At 55.7% G+C, this 19028-nt stretch overlaps 1 protein-coding gene across 2 annotated transcripts; it reads right to left on the bottom strand.

The window, feature by feature from the left end:
* Positions 1 to 3253: 3253 nt before the first annotated feature.
* FOXN1 (forkhead box N1) lies at positions 3254 to 17858 on the bottom strand. 2 transcript variants are annotated; one of them, XM_069542376.1, is made up of 8 exons: positions 17728 to 17858; positions 16873 to 17331; positions 14380 to 14493; positions 12319 to 12449; positions 10889 to 10985; positions 7202 to 7409; positions 6526 to 7017; positions 3254 to 4825 (listed from the first exon to the last, which is right to left on the bottom strand). In XM_069542376.1, exons 1-8 carry the CDS (start codon positions 17848 to 17850, stop codon positions 4512 to 4514), a joined length of 1938 nt encoding a protein of 645 aa, XP_069398477.1. In that variant the 5' UTR covers positions 17851 to 17858; the 3' UTR covers positions 3254 to 4511. The 2 variants fall into 2 exon arrangements, with proteins under 2 accessions (XP_069398477.1, XP_069398478.1); XM_069542377.1 differs by having other exon boundaries at positions 14380 to 14490; positions 17728 to 17851.
* Positions 17859 to 19028: the final 1170 nt, after the last annotated feature.

Genomic DNA, 19028 nt, shown 5'->3' with positions numbered 1-19028 from the left:
GAAAAAATGGGCGTTAATCCTCAGAATTGATTGTGGACAGTCTAACGCATGTAAGGCATTCAGGCTTGGGCCTAGCATTCAATATATATTGGCTATTAGCTTCACTCCAATCCACCCTTCGCTCAGCTGCCAGAAATAGTCTGACCAGGTCATTCCTGCCTAAACTCCTCAGTGGCCCACCATCATCTTCAGGAAGAATTGCCAACACCTGAACCGCAAGGCTCCACATGTCTTTCTCATTGTAAATATTCACTTTCCTGAAAGCAACTGGTAAATCGGGCCTCCAAACACCTGCTTTATGCCGTTCCCTTTGCTTCAGTGCGCTCTCCCCATCTCTTCCTGTCTAAGTTGTCCTGAGTTTTCAAGCATTTATGATGCTGGCTGGATTATAAGGTGGTTACCGGGCTCTACTGGTGTTAAGTGACGGAATGCCAAATGGTCTCCAATGAATGGGACACTCAATATGAGCACTCCACCCCTCACAATGGCGAGTCACCAAGTGAGGGTGCAGGGAGCATGCTAAATCAAATTGAGTGGATGTTCTGGATTGGTCCTGCTCTACTTCCACCTTCAGACAGGTAGGGCAGTCCCTGTTTTGAGGTCCTCATCCCTGGAGCATGTATCAAAGAGGCTGTCCTCTGGTGAGGCCTGGCTGGGAGAAGCCTTGGACCCCTGCCTCCTTTCAAGTCTTCATGCCTCTGGCGCTGGTCCTGCTGCTAATGGTGCACCTCGGTACATTTGGTTCCTGGCACTTTTTCTGGGAACCGAGAGAGTCCCTGGGCTGTAGAAGGAGGAAGGAACAGGGTCTGGTGGGGCTTGTTCTGGCCCTGGTGCTGATGAACTCTCCTTGAAGGCTGAGCTGAACCTTGCAAGAGCTGTGCCTCACATTCTTTTTGGAATCAGCCAGATATTTTTTGCTTTGACTCCTTAAGGTTGTTGTGAGGACTCTACCATTGGGTTGTGCAGGAAAGCCCAGATACTGCAGGGGGACCCACCACTCATGGCAATTTGGGCTGGAGCTAGGGGTGCACGTGGGAACTATCAAACCCACTGTAAACTACTGAGATGCTTCCCTTTCAGTCAATGAAGAATTGCTGTCCCCAGCCCCCAGTGCCTTCCTCCCTAGCCTGCCCCCTCCCCTGGGAGCCACCCTCCACTTTCCCACCACCTGGCAACTAAAGCAAGGGTGCTTTACTTTTTTGTGTGTCGTGAACCCATTTGTTGTCTCTGCTGAAGCCTGTGGACCATAAGGTTTTTATGTACATAGAGTAGATTGTAATCCTATATATTTTACGTTTTGAAAACTATACATCGATATCTATATCTATTCTGCGATGCCTATATTATATTATGAAAACATCTGTGATTTCTCTACCTAATGACAAAGTCCCAAATTCTGTGAAAAGTTATTGTGATTTGTTGCTGACATACTTAATCGAGGGAAATGCTAAATTCAAGGTAGAGATAAGTGAAAATGAAGGTGAAATTTATTTATCCAAGTTCATGGACTCATGAATTCTAACTGGTTTTAGAACCCTCAGGTTTACAGCCCCTAAACCTGAGAAGTTAAAAGAGTTAATTTCCTACAAATAGAGAACTTTCAGACCCTGCTGCTGCTGCTGCTGCTAAGTCGCTTCAGTCCTGTCGGCAGCCCACCAGGCTCCCCCTCCCCTGGGGTTCTCCAGACAAGAACACTGGAGTGGGTTGCCATTTCCTTCTCCAATGCATGAAAGTGAAAAGCGAAAGTGAAGTCGCTCAGTCGTGTCCGACTCCTAGCGACCCCATTGACTGCAGCCTACCAGGCTCCTCTGCCCATGGGATTTTCCAGGCAAGAGTACTGGAGTGGGGTGCCATTTCCTTCTCCAGACCCTGGATCCATTCAAACTATTCCTCTCCGAACGGTGGGTGAACACATGATGAGTGGCCAGCAGGGGGCAGCATATGAGCAGAAGTGTGGGGCTCAGGTCAGCGAGCCGCTGCCACTCAGTTGTTTTTTGTTTTGTTTTGTTTTTCCGCCCAGTTTTTAGTTCAAGGGCCAGCCTGGTTACAAACAAAGAAACATGAGACCCCAAGGCTTATCTCCTTGGCACCTCTCTTACTTGCAGAAGCAGGTGCCGAATGAGCCCATAGGATTGAGGTTGGACTGCCGGCCTCCAGCTGCCTGGGCTGGAGGCCTAGAAGAGGTTGTCTGAGCCCCCAGGGTCCGAGGTTCTGAAGCAAGGCAGTAGGTCCCAGTAAAGTTCTCCCATGAAGCACTTACCCTGCTCTTGGGGGCTTGGGTATCAAGACACAGGCCTGGGGTTGCCCAGAGCTGGGGCTTGACAGAGAGCCTTCACCCTTCCTATACCACAGGGCTGGGCTGGGTCAGGGTGGAGGGGGGGTTCTTCCTCTTGGGTGCACTGGCTGGCCATGCCTTCACCCCACCCCACCCCTGCATCCCTCTAGCTCTGGCCCCAGCATTAGAGCCTCTGGGAGGGAGCGTGCTGATGGAGGGTAGGGTTCTATTATGGGATCCTCTGCGATAATGTCCTCTGGGCATGGTAGGTGGCGTTGGCTGGCCCCCAGGCCCTGGCCCCAGGGAAAACTTTCTAAGCAGAAGGCCCACCCATGGCTGCTCTGAGATCGAGGTCCGAGGTCCAAGTTCCATGGATAAGCTTTTGGCTCCCACACTTGCCCCATCCCCATTCAGGCTGAATTTGGGGCTGCCTCCCAGGCTGCTGTTTGGTGAGAGCAGCCTGCCTGGTGGTGGGACTGAGTGGGCCCCTGACCCTCCGGAGACCACTCTCCAGGGCCAGCAGGGCACACAGCGCCAGGCTACGTTTCGTTTATGTCACCTGTGGAAACCAGAGCCCAGCCAGGGAAAGATGGGGGCAGAAAGGCACAGTCTGGATAGGGAAGTGACCCTTAGTGTGAGGAGATGGAGGCTGAGGAAGGGACAGATCTCGGGAGGAAGGGATGTGGGGGAGGATACCTACTCCCTCCCTCCCTCCTTCCCTCCTTCTGGACAGGGCAGCCACTGCTTTCAATCCTTCAGGAAATTCTCCTGGGAAGAGATGCCCCCCGTACCCCACCTCAAACCTTTATCCTTTCCTTGCTGTTCAGAAGTTCTCTGAGATGCCTCATTCTTCAAATTGAAACTTCCTAGTTCTGGGTGAGGGCTGGGGTAAGATCACATGCCCAGGGAAACTACAGTCAGTGTGTCCTGACCTTTTTGCTCCAGGGAGGGGAGGTCCAGAAATGAAGGCTTGGTAGCTGAGACCACAAGGCATTTGCTTTATTGTTCCAGGACAGGGAACAGTGGCAGGCCATCAAGGGTTCTGCTTGTGACTCATCTGAGCCTGGGCCCAACCTTGGGGGGAGGGGTATTCTTGTCACCCTCAGGCCGGGGGTAGGCTGAAGCTCCCACTTCAGCCTACTTGGTGTGGGTTGGGCACTCAGGTAGGACACAGTGGCCAAGCAAGTCACACCCCCTTGCTCCAGTTGCATCCTGGACCTGCCAAGCAGTCAAAGAGAGGGGGCATGGGTGCTCCCCCACCAGCCTGAACCAGAGTTCCCTCCCTAACTGCCCAGGCTGTCTGAAACAGAAGTATTCATAAACTGGGACCTAAGCTACATGAAGCTCTCAGGGGTGACTGTAGTGACCTGGAGGGGCCTTTCCTGCATCCAGGGGTGGGGCAAAAGGGCACTTTCAAGTTTCCAAGGGCAAGGCTTTTTCCAAACACTTTGTGTCGGAATTGGGCTCAGTTTGGTCCTGGGGCTGACATTGCCCCTCCTGTGTGTCATCCCCTGGGGGAAGCCAGATAGAGCTTAAGTTAAGGACAGATTGAGAGCCTGGCAGGGTGGGTGCTGTGAATATCAGCACCCTCTTGGGGGCCCACAGACAACTTGGGGAGAGGTTCCATATCTCCTCCTTCTCGATGGGCTGCTGGGATGAAGATGGGAGAATAAATACAGGGGGCTTCTGGGAAAGATCACTCCTGGAGGGGGGCAGGCCTGCAGAGAACGTGGACGTCAGAAGAGGGTTCCAGGGTGGTCTTGGACCTGGCTGGGAACCCTGAGCTTTTGATAACCAAAGCCTTCAGCTCTCAGCTGCCCCCCAATGAAGTCTGTGATATAGTTCTGATTCCTCTGGATATAAGGTATGTGAGTGGGTGTATGTTTGCCTAACTGTGTGTGTATGTGTGTGTGTGTGTGCGCCTGTGCACATGTGCACAAGAGCCTAAGTGTGGATGAGTGTGAGCCATGGAGAGTGCATTTTCTTCTTGCCCAGACACTTGCTCTCTGGGGTCCCTGGGCCAGGAGCTGGTGTACCAGGCGGTGGAAATATGCGAGGGGCAGAATCCTGCGTGATGACTTCTCCACCCCCAGCTGCCAGCTAACAACCAAGTTGGCTTCATGACATAGGGGACAGGGAGTGTGTTTCCTTCCTTGACCTTTAAGGTGAGCCCAACATGGGCGGCCGGCTGGGACTTCCGGGCCAAGCAAAGGCTGGAGATGCTGTGGGGCATAGCTCAGGCCAGGGCCATGGGCTTGGAGCTGGGGCTGAGGTACACAGAAGGGCCAGCAGGGGCCGCGGCGGGTGCGGGCTCCAGCTCCATGAAGGCCGAGTAGAGGGTGGTGAGATGCAGGTCACCCAGTGCCCCAGAGCCCCCGGTGCCCGGGGGTGCCAAGTTGCCTGTCCCACTGCCGGTCTCAGCCAGACAGGGCCCGGGGGGATAGCAGGGAGGGGGAGCTGGCGGCACCGAAGACGATGTCGGTGATGAGGTCACCAGTACCAAGGGGTCAAGGGCCAAGCTGTCATCCTTCAGCTGTTCCCACAGGTTTCCTATTTGGGGGAGAAAACAGGCGTGACTGGGAGGTACCAACGAGCCCTGTCTGCCTCTCACCCCATGCTCTCACACACGAAAGAGAGCAGGACTGGGGTAACACTGATTGGAGAGCAGACCTCTGGCACTAGCTCTCTGACCGCAGGCAGTTGCTAAACCTCTCTGCATCCTCCTCCCCTGTAGGACATTTTGAAAGCCATAGCCCAGATGATCTCTGTGGCTCTTTTTGGGGGGGTGGGGGAGTGGTCAAGGATTTAAGAGCTGCCTGTTGGAAGGGTTGATGCAGATGCTGTACATTCTGGGGTTACCCTGGGTAGGGAGCCCTAGGAACTCTTCACCCTGGCTCTTGTCCAGGTTCCCAAGGAAGGTGAATGTGCAGCCCAGACCAAGGATCTTCCAGTAATGCACCGCAGCATCCAGTGAGCTGGTTGGGGCTCTCCGTTGCAGGGCCCAAGGAGAAGGAGCAAAGCCCTGTCAGGAAGTGCTCCCCACCGGGAAGCATTGACTCTGGGGTGCAAACTGCGCCGCACCTGATCCTTCTCTGTATGTTGTGTGACCTGCATCATGGCTGGCTAAGGCCTGGGGCTCCTCCCCTGGGGATCAGGGCTGTCGGGTGTGGAGGAAGGGGGCTGAACTAAACCCGAGACTGGCTGCCTGGCTTCCAATCCTAACTCTCCTTCTTTCTAGCTCAGTGACCTTGAATAAGTTACTTAACCATGGTGCACATCTGTGAAATGGGTTGAATAATCCCTCCTACCCTATAGGCCCACCTGAGAGAGTGCATGTAAAGTGCCTCACAAGATGCCAGACAGTAGGGCTTAGGTAAATGTTTATCGTAGCCCACGTATCTATAGATTCTTCTGAGTCTGTGGAGCCTGGCTCCCTACCTCTGGAGGGGGCTGCAGCTCTAGTTGCCTTTCTCTAAGAGTAGCTTCCCAAGACCCAGGCTCTCTCCTCATCAGACTGGGAGATCTCTGAGGGTCAGCTGCCTCCACCTGCTTGTGGATGTCCCCTACCCCAGTGCACACAGACGGCCTGAGGCCTGGGTCAGCACCCTCCTTCAAAGCTCCTGTGGCCAGTACCAGGGCCTGGGGGTGCACTGGAGATTAGATGGGAACGGGTGGGATTGGCCACAGGCAGAGATGAAGCAGGCAAGATGGAATGGAAGAGACAGAATCTCTTCCTGGGCCTCCCCTTCTTGAGGAAGATCTCTCTCCTTCTGCATTAGGTGATGAACTCCAAAAATACAGTCGCTTCTGGAAACGTTCAGAATCTCAGTTGCTCACAGTCAACTATGGAATAGACCATCGGCCCCTTTCCAGCCTGTATCTTCTGAAGCTACTTGGGGGGCACACACCCCTGGTCTATATCTTCTTCTGAGGCTGTTGAGCCCAGCTCCCCACTTCTGAAGGGGGATGTCTCTAACAGTAGCTTCCCAAGACCCAGGCTCTCCCAGGCACTTTCAGCCCAGAGCTGAGAGTGGTTTGGTGATAGGTCGTTTGGAACCCATTCAAGGGGCAAGAATATTCCTCTTTGACCCTTCACCAACCACCACCACCCATTCCCCAGCTCTGGGCTTTCTCTGCTCCAGAAACTGGGCAGTTAGCAGACTGCAACCTGGAGACAGATGGGCCGGGCCACGCCACCAGCTGCCCCTCTGCAGGCCTGTCCCCCCTGCCCACTCCCACCCCCAGCTCACCCTGGAAGTCAAAGTCGGTGAGAGAAGGGTTGATGGCATCCAGGTCAGTGCCAAGGTCTCCGTCTGGCAGCAGGGTGTCGTGCATGGTCCTGGCTGGGGAAGGTTCAGCCAGCAGCTTGGCACTGTGGCTAGGTGGGGTGTGGGCAGGCAGAGGCGAGTCCTGGGGGGTGCCCGGCTGGGCCCGCAGCTCTAGATGCCCATCTGGCTGTGGGAACAACGGCTGCGGAGGTCCTGGAGGGGCCAGGCCCGGCGAGAGGTGCGAGTATGTCTGCCCATAGCAGGAGGGCGCATGCCCCCCAAGTAGGTCCTGCAGGGGATTCTTGCCAGGAATGGGGCCCGGAGCTGGGTGGATTGAGTGCAGTGGCTGGGAGAGCCCAGATGGAGGTGCCAGGGGCTGGATGGGGCCAGAGCCTGCCAGCCCAGGGGGTGGGCAGCCGAGCAGTGGGGAGCCCAGCTTCTCCCTCTTGTCTCCAATGAGGCTGTCCAGCTCCTCTGAAAAGGCCCAAGAGAGGACACTGTGAGACCTCCTTTCCCCCCCAGTCGCTCCCAGCCTTGGAAGCACGTTCAGGCGCTTTCCTTATTCATCAGCTTCCCATCGCCCAGCCTTTCTCACCAGCCCCACTCTTAGTTTTTTGGCTCTGGCATCCCGGGTCCACCGTGCGGCAGGCAGCCTCACCTGGCTTGGCCATGCTCTTGCGCACGGCGATGGGGTCTTTCCTCTTCCACTTTTGCAGCTCCTCCTGCATCTTGTCGATCTTGGCCGGGTTCAGGGCCCACAGGCAGCCCTTGCGAGATGAACTTCCCGATTTGTTCTCTACCTTCTCGAAGCACTTGTTAAGAGACAGGTTGTGGCGGACAGAATTCTTCCAGCCATCAGGCGCCGTCTGCCGGAGCAGAGCAAGACACAAATTCAGGCCGGGCTCAGAAAAAGCCTTGGCCGTCTGGGCACACAACTGCCACCCACTCTGGGGCTTGTTGAGCTCCTCAGCGACCAGCCCACACTCAGTCCCATCAGTAGTGGGGCAGGGATGGACAAGAACCTCAGTCACAGTTATTAGCACCTAAAATCTATCTCCATCCTATCCCATGCCCTTCAGAGGACTGTGGAGGTGATTCGTACAGGAGGGGCTGGTGGGTGCTGAGGAGGAGGTGCTGAGCCTCCCTGACCTGGGGTTGGACCACTCCCTGCTGAGTCTCTGGGCCTGTGCTTGGACCCCTGTGTGGAGAGGGCCTTGCCACGCTGAGCTCTCTGGGGCTGTGTCTCCCTGCTGTGAGCCTGACTCTGGGGTGTGGGTCCATGAACTCCTCTGAGCGTGAGGATACGTGTGTGTTGCTAAGGATGTGTGTGTGTTGCTAAGGATGTGTGTGTGTGAGAAAGTCTCTCTAGGGGTGTGTGTGGGTATCCATGATTGTATGTGTGTGTGGGTGTTCACATGTGTGTGCCTGGGGGGCGTGCCCTGGTGGGGAGGCCAGCCCTCAGGCGGGGGATGCTCGTGCCAACAGAATAAACACCCATTAGGAGGCCTGGTCATGCCACCAGTGCAGTAATTGTGCCCAGGGAGGGTTGTAAAAACCATTAGGCTGACTCAGTCGGGTGAGAGGCGGTGGTGGGGGTGCCACTGGGCACCCTCCCCCCACCCACCCGCCCAGAGCTGTGTTCCAGGCTCTATGACAGTCCTGGGCCCAGCAGGGGTGACTGTGGGCAGAGCATCCGCTCTGCCTGGTGAGGTCCTTCTGTGCCCTCACCTCCTGGCCCCTCTCCCTTCCAGCTCACCGTTTCTGCCTAATGAGGGGGAGCCACTCCCTCCTCCCCAGCTCACTTGCCCCAGGGAGCAGCCAGGCTGAATCACGTCCAGCAGAACCAGGCCCCAATGCCAACATCGCTGCAAGTGGTTGGCAGGAGAGGCTGAAGCCTTTCGTAGGGGCCACTGGCCTGGGTCAGGGCGCTGGTTGAGATGACCCCCAAGGCTCCCAGGGTCATGAGAGAAGACTCTTAAGCCACCAGACCAGCCAGCTAGGGGTTCACCTTCAACACCCACAGCAGTCCCTACGAGGAGTCAAGACTGTGTGGCCTAGTGGGCAGAGTTAATGGGCACCGGGCCCTTTTACAGCCCCATAAATCTGTGACTTTGGGATGCCAGAGCAGCCCCCACCCCAGCCACTTCCTGTTTGGAAGAGGGATGGTCAGCACTAGCAATTATGTCCAGTGGCTGGAACTTGCCCTGTCCCACATCCCTGACTCACAGGGCTTCAGGACGCCCATCTCAGCTGCCTTGGGCATGAGTGCTGCCCACCCCAAGGTCCACTCTGTCCTAGCCCAGAAAAATGACCTTCAACTGGGGAATGAGAGCTAGAGGTGGGGAGAGGATCTTTGAACTCTTTCCTTAAGTGGGTCGGAGGGGATTTGTCAGAGCTGGAAGGAACCTATGTGCCAACTGGTCCAATCTGACCATTTTGCAGACTGGGAAGCTGAGGTCCAGAGAAGAAAGGGTCCAGGCTGAGATCACATAAGGAGGCAGGGTCACAGCCAGACTCCAGCTCTGTTCCCTAACTAAGGGCCCTGCCCAGGTCACCCCACTAGATTGTCTTTACCACCTGGGGCCCGTCCCATCCTCACAGATGGTTTCTCTCTGAAGTCAAATGTAAACTTGGGAGGGAGGGAGTGATGCAACTGGCTAAGAACAACAACTGGAACCAAAAAAAAAAAGCAGTTAGACCTCTTCACTCCTCAGCCCCATAAAACAGGGATTACACGGCTCCCAGGAAAAATAATTAAGCCAGGAAGATGAGATGTAGGGAGGGGCTGGGGGCCGGGCTGGGAGTTGGCAGGGAGGAAAAGCTGGGAGGAATGGGGCAGGGCCCTCCCCCACTTCCCTCTGGGCCCTCCCCCACTTCCCTCTCTCTGGCCTGACTCCTTGAAGCCTTAAGGGACACTCTAAAAGCTTTACAGGTCAATGAGACTTTGGTCCCCTGACATGCTGGGATTTAGAGGGCAAGCCCTGGATACCGGCTTTGATGCTGCTTGAATCCCAGTGCCAACTCTCTCCTTGCTCCTCTCCCATCCAGCAGCTCTGATGGATGACCATGCTTTTTTGTTCTTGGCCAGAACTCTGGCCATCCTGCCCATTTTGTCATTTGGTGGCAGCTCAGCAAGTACAAACTTGCTGGAATTCTTGTTCAGTTGCTAAGTTGTGTCCCACTCTTTGCGACCCCAGGACTGTAGCCTGCTCAGGCTCCTCTGTCCATGGGATTTCTCAGGCAAGAATACTGAAGTGGGTTGCCATACTCTCCTCCAAGGGATCTTCTCGAGCCAGGAATCGAACCTGCATCTCCTGCACTGGCAGGTGGATTCTATACCGCTGAACCATCAGGAAAGCCCCTTGTTTGAATATCAACCTCAAATTATCTCCAGACAGCAAAATTGGGAAGATGGTGGGGTCAGAAATCACCCACTGGTGGGTGGAGCTGAGTTCTGGATTACCTGGGTCTCAGCTCCCGCCCTTTGTCCGGGCAACAGGTGAGACCCATCAGGTTGCAGGCCTTGGAGAAGGCACTCCTTATACACAAGTTCTGACTTCCCCTGCACCCACCCCAGATGGAGGGGTTTTTGTTGGAGGGCCTGGGCAGCCTGTGGACAAGGGAGATGGGAAGCCAGAAAGCCTGAGCCAGCAGCAAGTGATCCCACCTGCTGTTTGGCCCTGAGCAAATGGAGAGAGATGGGTGCTTGTCTTGCCTCTAGGGAAAGAGTCTGATAGAGCCCCAGAAGCCCCTTCTGTGGTTGAAAGAGACTAGATCCTGTCCGTGGGAAGGTCAGGTGAAACAGCCAGCTCCCTAGGACACTCTAAGACTGTGAAGCCCACACCCCGCTTTCTGGCAGAACTGCAGCTGAGCCTGCCGCCCACGGAGGCAGATCCTAATCTCTCCCAGGAAGGCAATGAGTTCTGCAGCCCCAGCATCCTGGGTCACCTTGGCTGGCCAGCTCCCACCCAAATTCTTCAGTCCCTCAGCATCTTGGGGGCAGCGGTGGGAACAGCCTCTCATTTCTTCCCAAGCTCTGTCTCCCCGTTTGGGGTAGGTGGATGCGCCTTGAAGCCTAGTAGGTTGCCATGTCCACCGTCCACCAGCATGAGGTCTGACTCCAGCCTGCTGTGTGACCTCTGGCGAATGGCTTGAGCTCTCTGTTGCCCACACAGAACTGCCTTCTGAAGGGCAGACAAAGGGAAGTGTGTGGTGGGAGGGCATACCCTCTCCTGGCTGTCATTCAAACTCATCTCCCACCTCCCAATGGTATCTTCTGGTTCCAGAGAGGTCTGGCTTGCCCCAGGACTTGGGGGTGGTGGGGTGGAGTGGATTTGGGGCTCACCTTGAAGTAAGGAAAGTGCTCCGTCATAAAATTGTAGATCTCGCTGACAGGAAGGCTCCCAGTTTTACTGTTCTTAAGGGCCATGAAGATGAGGATGCTGAAGGCAGAGAAAGCTCTGAGAGTTGGAACCTCTGATCGGGCCTGGAGTCTTCCCCCACCCTCCTACCCTGGCTGAAAGAAGAGCCTGCTGCAGAATTCATGGGTGAGAGGCGGCCGAGAGGAGAAGGGATGAGAAAGTATCCACTGAAGTTAGGAACTGCTGATATTCGAGGGTCTTGTGGCATCTAAGAGAGCTGGGTTACACTCTTGGCTTTAGTCACTCACTAGCTGTGTGACCTTGGGTGAGTGCCTTAACCTCTCTGAGCCTCAGTTCCCTCAGCTTTGAAAAGAAGAAAGTAATAGCTACCTCAGAGTCGTGAAGATTAAGGATGCTGCCTAGCATATAGAAGGTTCTCATTAAATGGACCCTGTCATTACCAGTCAGCCCTCAGCCAATTGCTTGAATATTGGATAGTAAGGGAGGGAACTCAGGTATGTAGGAACTCAAATATGAGCCCCTACAATGTGCCAAGCATATTCTCTCACTTAATCCATCCAAAGGCCTGGATACTGCAGTGTTTTGTTGTTGTTGTTGTTGTTTTGAGGTGAATAAGCAGAGGCTTAGAAAGATTAAGTCACTTGCCTGAGGTTTCACAGCTAGTAAATTCGGAGCCTGGCTTGAACCCGGTTCTACTGGACTGCAAACATTGCGTGTGCTCTTTTCTGTGCACCATCCTGCCTTCCACAACCCCCTTCTCTGTGCTCCTGAATGATGTGTAAGTACCTTTTCCATTTCCTGAGCTCACCCTGGCTGATGACTTGACCCCACGTGAGGCCTGGCACACAGGAGGTGGAGTATCAGTGTTGGTTGGATGAATGAAAGTTCAGATGGAAGGGATCCCAGATGGGCAGGGTGCTGCTGGCCTGGCACCTACAACCCCAGCCCCAGAGCAGCTGCACTAGGTCTGGTAGATGCTGAGTAACTGAACCACCTCTGCAGACCTCATCCCTCGCTTACTTCTGGTGGCGCTTTAGGGTGAGGCTTCTCTCTGAGTCTGCAGAAGGAGGGGAAAGGGAGAAGCGCCCCCCTCTAAACTGTCAGTCCCAGGGCCCGAGGAGGCTAAAACCTAGCAGGCTTACCCCAGGGCACCAGCATCTGCTGAGCTGAGCCACAGGCATGGCTCCCCAGGGTTGGACGAGAGGTCAGAGGGGAGCTAGTCAAGCCCCGTGCCCCCATGCTGGATTCTTCTCTCTAGCATCCTTTGGAAGTCTACCAGGTATGACTTCCACCGCCCTACCATTACCCTAATTCCTCAAGGATTCCATGTCTCAGTTTCCCCAGGGACTTCTCACCTCTCTTCCTTCTACCCAAGAAGTGCTGAGAAACATACCTGTAGGAGTAAATGGGTTTTGGGAAGAGGGGCTGGTGCCCATCGGTGCTGGCCTGGGGTGCAATCCGCTGGTAGGGATAGTGTGAGGAGCCCAGGTAGGGTACAGGGTAGCTGCTGCCACCTGGTGAGTACTGTAGAGGTCAAAGGGGCAGAGTGGTTGCCATGGTAACCAGTCTTCCCAAGGAAGGAAGTCCCCTCCCCCCACTCATACATCCAGAGAAGGAACTGAAACTAGATTCTTCTCTCAAGCGTTCACCATCCATGGTCATGGGCCCCGAAGGCAGAGCTATCTGAGGCTGGCCAAGGATGTGGCTGTCCTGGGAGGGCCTCTGAGGAGATCCACATTCCAGAATTCAGGATCTCAGACGTCTCAAAGCCTCCTTCAGCATCCTCCTCTCAGGCCTCTAGGTACCCTGGTTGCCATGGTGATAGGACAGGAGCTGAACTAGAGAGTGTGAGGGGTAGCTCGGGCCCCTGTACCCTTTTGGGCAGGTGCTCCCTGGCATTTCCTGGAGTGCTTGGGCCGGAAGTGGGGTGTCCAGCCTGGGCGTTTGCTGGGCACTGGCCCCTTTTACGAGTTTCAGTGGCTCTTTGAAAGGCCCGGTCATGGTGGTGGGCCGGTGAGGGTAGGAGGTGGTTTTCACAGCAGAGGGAGTGGCTGCCAGGGACAGTGTTTTATGGGGCTGAGAGGGGGGTAGGAGCCTCTGACTCCCCCATCTGCTCCAGGCTGAAGTGCTCTTTCCAGGTCACCCGAGAGACACTTGGTGACTGAGTCACCCTCTCTGCAGGCTCCATAAAGCCCTGGGTGCGGCCATCTTGTTCGGGGAGGGGGTGCAGAAAACAGAGGGTATCAGGACAGAGCTGGACCCGGCGAGGCCGTCTGCGGCCCGGTAGCCCCTGAGCCCTGCTGTGGCTCGGTTCCTGTTGGGCCAGGCTGCCTCAGGGACACGCCTACCCTGGGTCAGACCGTGAGCCCCAGCATGACCCGGCCACTCCAGCCAGGCTCCTCACAAAGCGGGGGTGATCCTGTGTTCCCTCTGCTTCCCTCCTTCTCTCTTTCTCCCCACAAAGCAAGCAGTCTGACCACCCTCCCGCCCACATGCCTGTCTCCCTGGCTTGGCCAACATCAGGGCCAATGCCAAAGAGCTGGGAGTAGAACCTGCTCCACAGGCAGGGCCTGTCTCAGGGCCAGGCTGCAGGTGGATGGAGCTGGGCGCTGGGCAGCCACTTGCTCTGTCTTGCCCGGTGACTCCTGGGAGCTGCCTGGCTGCTCTGGGGCACTTTTCTTTCTCTTTTTAAAAACCTCCATCCCCTGACAGTGTGGGGCAATTACTTGGCATCCTGTGAATTGGGGAGGAGCTGAGGCTGAGCAGTGGGGTGGGGAGCAGAAAGAGTGTTAATCTCTCAGTTGTGTCCGACTCTTTGCGACCCCATGAACTGTAGCCCACCAGGCTCCTTTGTCCATGGGATTCTCCAGGCAAGGATACTGGAAGTGGGTTGCCATTCCCTGCTCCAGGAGATCGTGGGGAGGGCGAATAGGGCCAAAGATGATGGGGACTTGGAGCCTCTATGAGGAAGGTCCCCTAGTCTCACTCCTGGTCCCACCCTGACTAGGCTAAAGGGAAGTTTGAGGCCAAGGTCACATATCAAGATGGTGGCTGACCCAGGCAGGAGCCCATTGTTTCCTGCAGTGTTCAGCCTCATGTGTCACCCCACTTAAACTCCTTTTCTCTTTGCTCAGTCCTTGTCTTGTCCTCTTTCTCTCGTTTTTTGGTTCCATCGGGCCCTGCCCCAGTCTCAGCCCCACCCTCTTTGCCGAGACCTCTCAGGCACTGCCTGGGTCTCAGACAAGCCCCGCCCACTCCGAGAGAAGGGCGATTGCTTCCCTTCCTGTGAACCCCTGTTCCCCACCCTGGGTGGCCCAGCCTGAGCTTCAGGGCCCTGCTGCCCCTACCTGCCCATTCAGGTGTGCATGCATACACTCACATACACACCCACACATCACACATGAATACAATATCCTGAGACCCTGGGGGAATTTCCCACCTGCCCCAGACCCACCTGATGGAACGGGGGCTGGGTAGGACAGTACATGTGCTGCAAGGGGGGCTGGTAACAGTACATCCCCGGTCCACTCTCCAAAGCTGGGGGCTTGATCTTGACTTCTGACCCCTGCTGGAAGGAAAGAAACAGATGACCAGTGTGGACCTTGTCTTTCTTCCTTCCTACCATCCATCTTGAACCTTACGCAAAAGCAATTCCACTTTGCCTCTAGCAAAGCTTATTCCTGGAGAACAAATACTTGAGAACAGAGGAGGACAAGAATTTCCCGAGGAAACTCGGCAGCTTAGTGGTGGAGCTGGAGCTGGAACTGACTGTGCTCCCTATCCCCCACTTCCCTGCAAGTGAGAGGCTGAGGCTGGGCTGTCCAGGGAAGTGGGGGAGACTTGTCGTCAGTCACACTGAAACTGGGGTAGGACCCTGGAATGGCACAAGGATGCACGGGCTGACCCCACTCACCAAGCCTGGCTCGGGACCTGCTTCCTGGTTCAGGACCACCAGCCCCTCAGAGCAGATCCGCAAAGGACCGCTGCTCTGGAATTCCCATTGCAGAGCCATGGGGAGGGAGCACAGGAAGTGGCCAGACAGGTTGGTCCAGCTGGGGCCCTCAAGGCCCTACCACTTCCTATTCTGCAAAGCCCATGGTAGATCTAGCAGGATCTCTGGAGGGGGCTAGTGTGTCCCCTCTGCTCTGAGCACCCCCAACTCAGAGCCTCTGCTCTCTGTTCTGAGGAATCTGTGCTGTGTGCTAAGTTGCTTCAGTCGTGTCTGACTCTGCAACCTTGTGGACCGCAGCCCACCAGGCTCCTCCCTCCATGGGATTCTCCAGGCAAGAATACTGGAGTGGGTTGCCATGCCCTCCTCCTGCCATCCCTCCTCGGGATCTTCCCAACCCAGGGATTGAACCAGTGCCTCTTAGGTCTCCTGCATTGGCAGGCGGGTTCTTTACTGCTTGTACCTCCTGGAAAGCCCCTGAGGAGTCTACCCAGTTGCTAGTCTGCCGGAGCCCTGCACCCTTTCCCACTCTGGCAGAGGGAGTCTGCAGCTGCTGCTGGTGGTGGGGGCTGGATCCTGGCTTCCCACAGGTTGTGAGCCCCACATGGAAACCCCAGGGATGCGCCTAGAGCTCTACCCTGAGGAGGCACCCAGACAGAGAGCACAGCTAGGGAATGGAAGGTAAACCAGGCCAAGAGCAGGTGGACCATTCTTCTTGGGGTTACCAGGGGTCTGGGGAGCCAGCATCTGGGCCCAGAGGGTCAAATCAGCTGTGAGCTCTTTCCTGGGTGTGCCCTGGGGTGGCTGATGCAGCGATATCCATAATCATAGAATCTTAGGCCTAGAAGGGCCATGAATACTATGTCCAACCCTATCATTTGGCCAATGATGGGGCTGAGCCCACAGAAGGGAAGGGATGTGCCCAAGATCACTCAATGAGTCGACCATCCTGCTGTGGGTCTCTGGGCCCAAGTTCTTCTCCTTGGTCTCTATGGGACCTCAGTTTCTTCTTCTGCAAAATGGAGATAGTGGGAACTCTTTAGAGGGTTGTCGTAAGGATTAAACAGGGTACTTGAAAGGAAACATCTGGCACAGTGACCAGAGGCTGGCACTGAGTGGACATTTACGGGGCAGTAACTGATGGGATGGGGCTTCCCAGGTGGCTCAGCGGTAAAGAATCTGCCTGCAGTGCAGGAGACTTGCAGGAGATGCATGTTTGGTCCCTGGGTTGGGGAGATCCCCTGGAGCAGGAAATGGCAACCCACTCCAGTATTCTTGTATCTGGAGTAGGCACAGCCCCAACTGGGAGTAGGTTTTCCTCTTCCCAAGGCAATAAGCCTATGGGGTAGGTGCTGGTAAGTATATTTTTCTGATGAGGCTCAGAGAGGTTAAGTCACTTGCCCAAGGTCACAGAGTTTATGGGTATGGCTATGAAAGGACATATTGATCTGCTAAGGTGCTATCAAGGTATTTCTATGAATACACCCAGGCCGCATTCTAGGTAAAGAATGGGGCCCAGAAGTGCCCTTTGAGAAGGCTTAAGTCCTCTCCCAACTCTGCATGCTGCTGCTGGAGTGGAGAAGTGGTGCTCTGTGACTCCTCCCTAAGCCCTTTCTCCAGGCCCCTGGAATGTGTTTTTCTTCTCGAATTTACATATGGGTGTGAAGGTCTGGCTGGGGATTCTTGACTTTCAAATAAACAGAGAGAAGCTGCATGTAGGAATCCTGACTCAGGAGCCTCTGGGGAGTTTCCAGCATCCCAGGGTCTGACCAGACTCCCTGACCCGACCCCTTTGACACCGGGCCAGGTCAGCACCCTCTCCCTCAGCTGACCTGGAGGCTCCGAGTGAAGCTGAAAGACCCCAACTCTCTGAGCTTGCAGGTGCACACTGACCCTGAGTAGAAAGGTCTGGAAAGGGGATGGCAGAAAGTTTGATCTCAGAAGGCTTTCCGGGAACTGGCACAGGGTGATGGGGTGCGCGCTGGCGCTGGTACTCACCAGGACTTGGGGGCTGTGCTCCTGGCTGGGGTAGGGGAGCCCGTTGCACCAGACATCCGCAGGGAAGCCAGGCAGGAAGGCCTCAGCCTCCCCCACATCCGCAGGGATCTCCTCAAAGGCCTCCAGCGCCCCCGGGGTCTTAAAGGAGTGTCCATCGAGGGCCAGGGCAGTCTGGGCCTCGGGGAAGACATCCTCATGGAAATGTCGCTTATATGGGTGGAAAGGCACATGGCTGCCCTTGAGGAAGCGCCCGGGACCGCTTGCAGGCCCCTCCTCAAAGCCGAAGCCGGAGTACTTCTCTGAGGGTGAGAGCCGGAAGGGGCCCGGGCCAGGGCCGGCTGGGCAGTGGACTTGCTCGGGGCCTGGTGACGCGACGCTGGGGCTGTGTGGGGGCAGGGAGGACTCCTGCTCTGGAGGGCCATCAGGCACAAAAGACGAGCAGCTGAAGCCGGCATGCTTCTGGGGCGGACAGAGGGTAGACAGCCTGTGAGCGGAGGCTGGATCCAGCCCCGACTCTGTGCGAGGGTAGAGGGTCTGTGGCTGAGCTCTGGGGAGCCCCCGGTGGAGGAGGGAGACCTAACCTGCCCTTGGAAGCCTCGATCTGATGAGGATGCACCGCTTTGAACCTCAGTAGGACGGACGCACAGCCCTGCCCTGGGAAAGTCCCAGACCAAAGGGACAAGCAGAGGCCCAGGTCTCAACACTTCGGGATCTGGGAGTCCCTGGGTACTTGTTTGCTGGGAGAAAGCATAAGACGGAAGCAGGGAGGTCCCAGGGGGTTGGGGGTGATGGCCCACCTGCTGTCGTGCGGCCCTCTGGTCTTGGCCTCAGCCCAGGCCAAGGCCAGGTACTTACGTTCTGCGGGGCGGGGGAGCCTGGGAGGCCTGGTGCCTGCATGAAGTCCCCTTGGGGCTCGCCCTCCAGCCTGGCAGGGCCCGGCAGCGTGACGTCAGACTGTGGCGGGAGTAGCGACACCATCACCCAGTCCTGGCCTTGAAGAAAGCCGGCTGTGATGAGAGCGAGGACCAGCGTCCAGGGCTGACCAAGCCCGAGTCCACCCCTCCCACCCCCTCCCCGGGCTGGGACCCTGCCTCCAGCCAGACATCTGATGAGAGAGAGAAACAGACAGACAGAGACAGACAGACAAGCTGAGAGAAACATCAGAAACAGAAGGAAGCAGATAAACAGTGTGAGAGACAGACAGTGAAAGACACACAGGGAGAAGCTGGCGAGCCTGCAGGACGTGGGTTCTGGTGGCCCCGTGGGCCTGGCATGACACTGAGGACTGCGTGGCCTCTAGGGTTTTCTCCTGTGTCTGCCACACTCCAAAGTACCTGTGACTGTGCAGGCCTCTGCCCTTTCTGAGCTTTAGACTCGCCATTCGGAAAACTCGGGGCTTGCACTAGGCGACACGTGAGGGCTCTTTCTGCTCAGACATTCTAGAGTTAGAGGAGAACTCTGTGTCCAGCACAGCTGGTCAGGACTCAGCTCAGGGACGTCCCTGGCAGTCCAGTGGTTAAGAATCCTTCTGCCAGTGCAAGGGACACGGGTTTAGTCCCTGGTCCAAGATCCCACATGCCACGGGGCAAGTAAGACCGTGCCCAACTAGAGAGAAACCTGCTTGCTGCAACAAAAGATCCCATGTGCTGCAACTAAGAGCCAGTGCAACCAAAAGTAAAGAAATAAATATTAAATAAGAAAAAAAAAGACTCAGCTCAAAGCTGGCCTTTTTCTTGCCTTGCTAGCTGTGTCAGCAAAGCTCTGAGCTTCAGCATCAGTCATCTGCAAAAACAGGGAGAGAGAGAGAGACGCCCTCATGCAGACGTGGGGTTAAATGAAATTATGCACGTGAATATTGAGCACAGTGCCTAGCTATAGCAAGTGCTCGATAAATGCTAGCTCCCCTTATTAACAGCATGACTGATATGCCTCTTACTGTTACTAACCTCAGCTCTCTGTGTTCCTCTCCACCACCTACAAAGGGCAGTTTCTCCTGAATGTATTCCTCTTTGCCCGAGTAAACTCTGAGAAAGTCTACCCTGAGCAGAGGGCCTGCTCTGGGCTGGCCACTATATAAATGATTAGGAGAACTTCCTCATCATTTGTCAGAATAATCCTGTGAGGAAGGTGCGTTATTAATCCTACTTTCCAGATGA

This window comes from Ovis canadensis, chromosome 11 (assembly GCF_042477335.2).
Source record: "Ovis canadensis isolate MfBH-ARS-UI-01 breed Bighorn chromosome 11, ARS-UI_OviCan_v2, whole genome shotgun sequence".
In the NCBI taxonomy this organism is placed as follows: domain Eukaryota; kingdom Metazoa; phylum Chordata; class Mammalia; order Artiodactyla; family Bovidae; genus Ovis; species Ovis canadensis.
This window is presented reverse-complemented; position numbering and strand designations above follow the sequence as displayed.

Excerpts from the sequence above, each read along its gene's own strand:
- FOXN1 (XM_069542376.1), bottom strand. The coding sequence starts at position 17,850 with ATGGTGTCGCTACTCCCGCCACAGTCTGACGTCACGCTGCCGGGCCCT. Across the intron at positions 17,332-17,727 it reads GCTCCCCCGCCCCGCAGAAC|AAGCATGCCGGCTTCAGCTG; the intron begins GTAAGTACCTGG and ends TGTCCGCCCCAG. Across the intron at positions 4,826-6,525 it reads CACCGACTTTGACTTCCAGG|GAAACCTGTGGGAACAGCTG; the intron begins GTGAGCTGGGGG and ends TCCCCCAAATAG.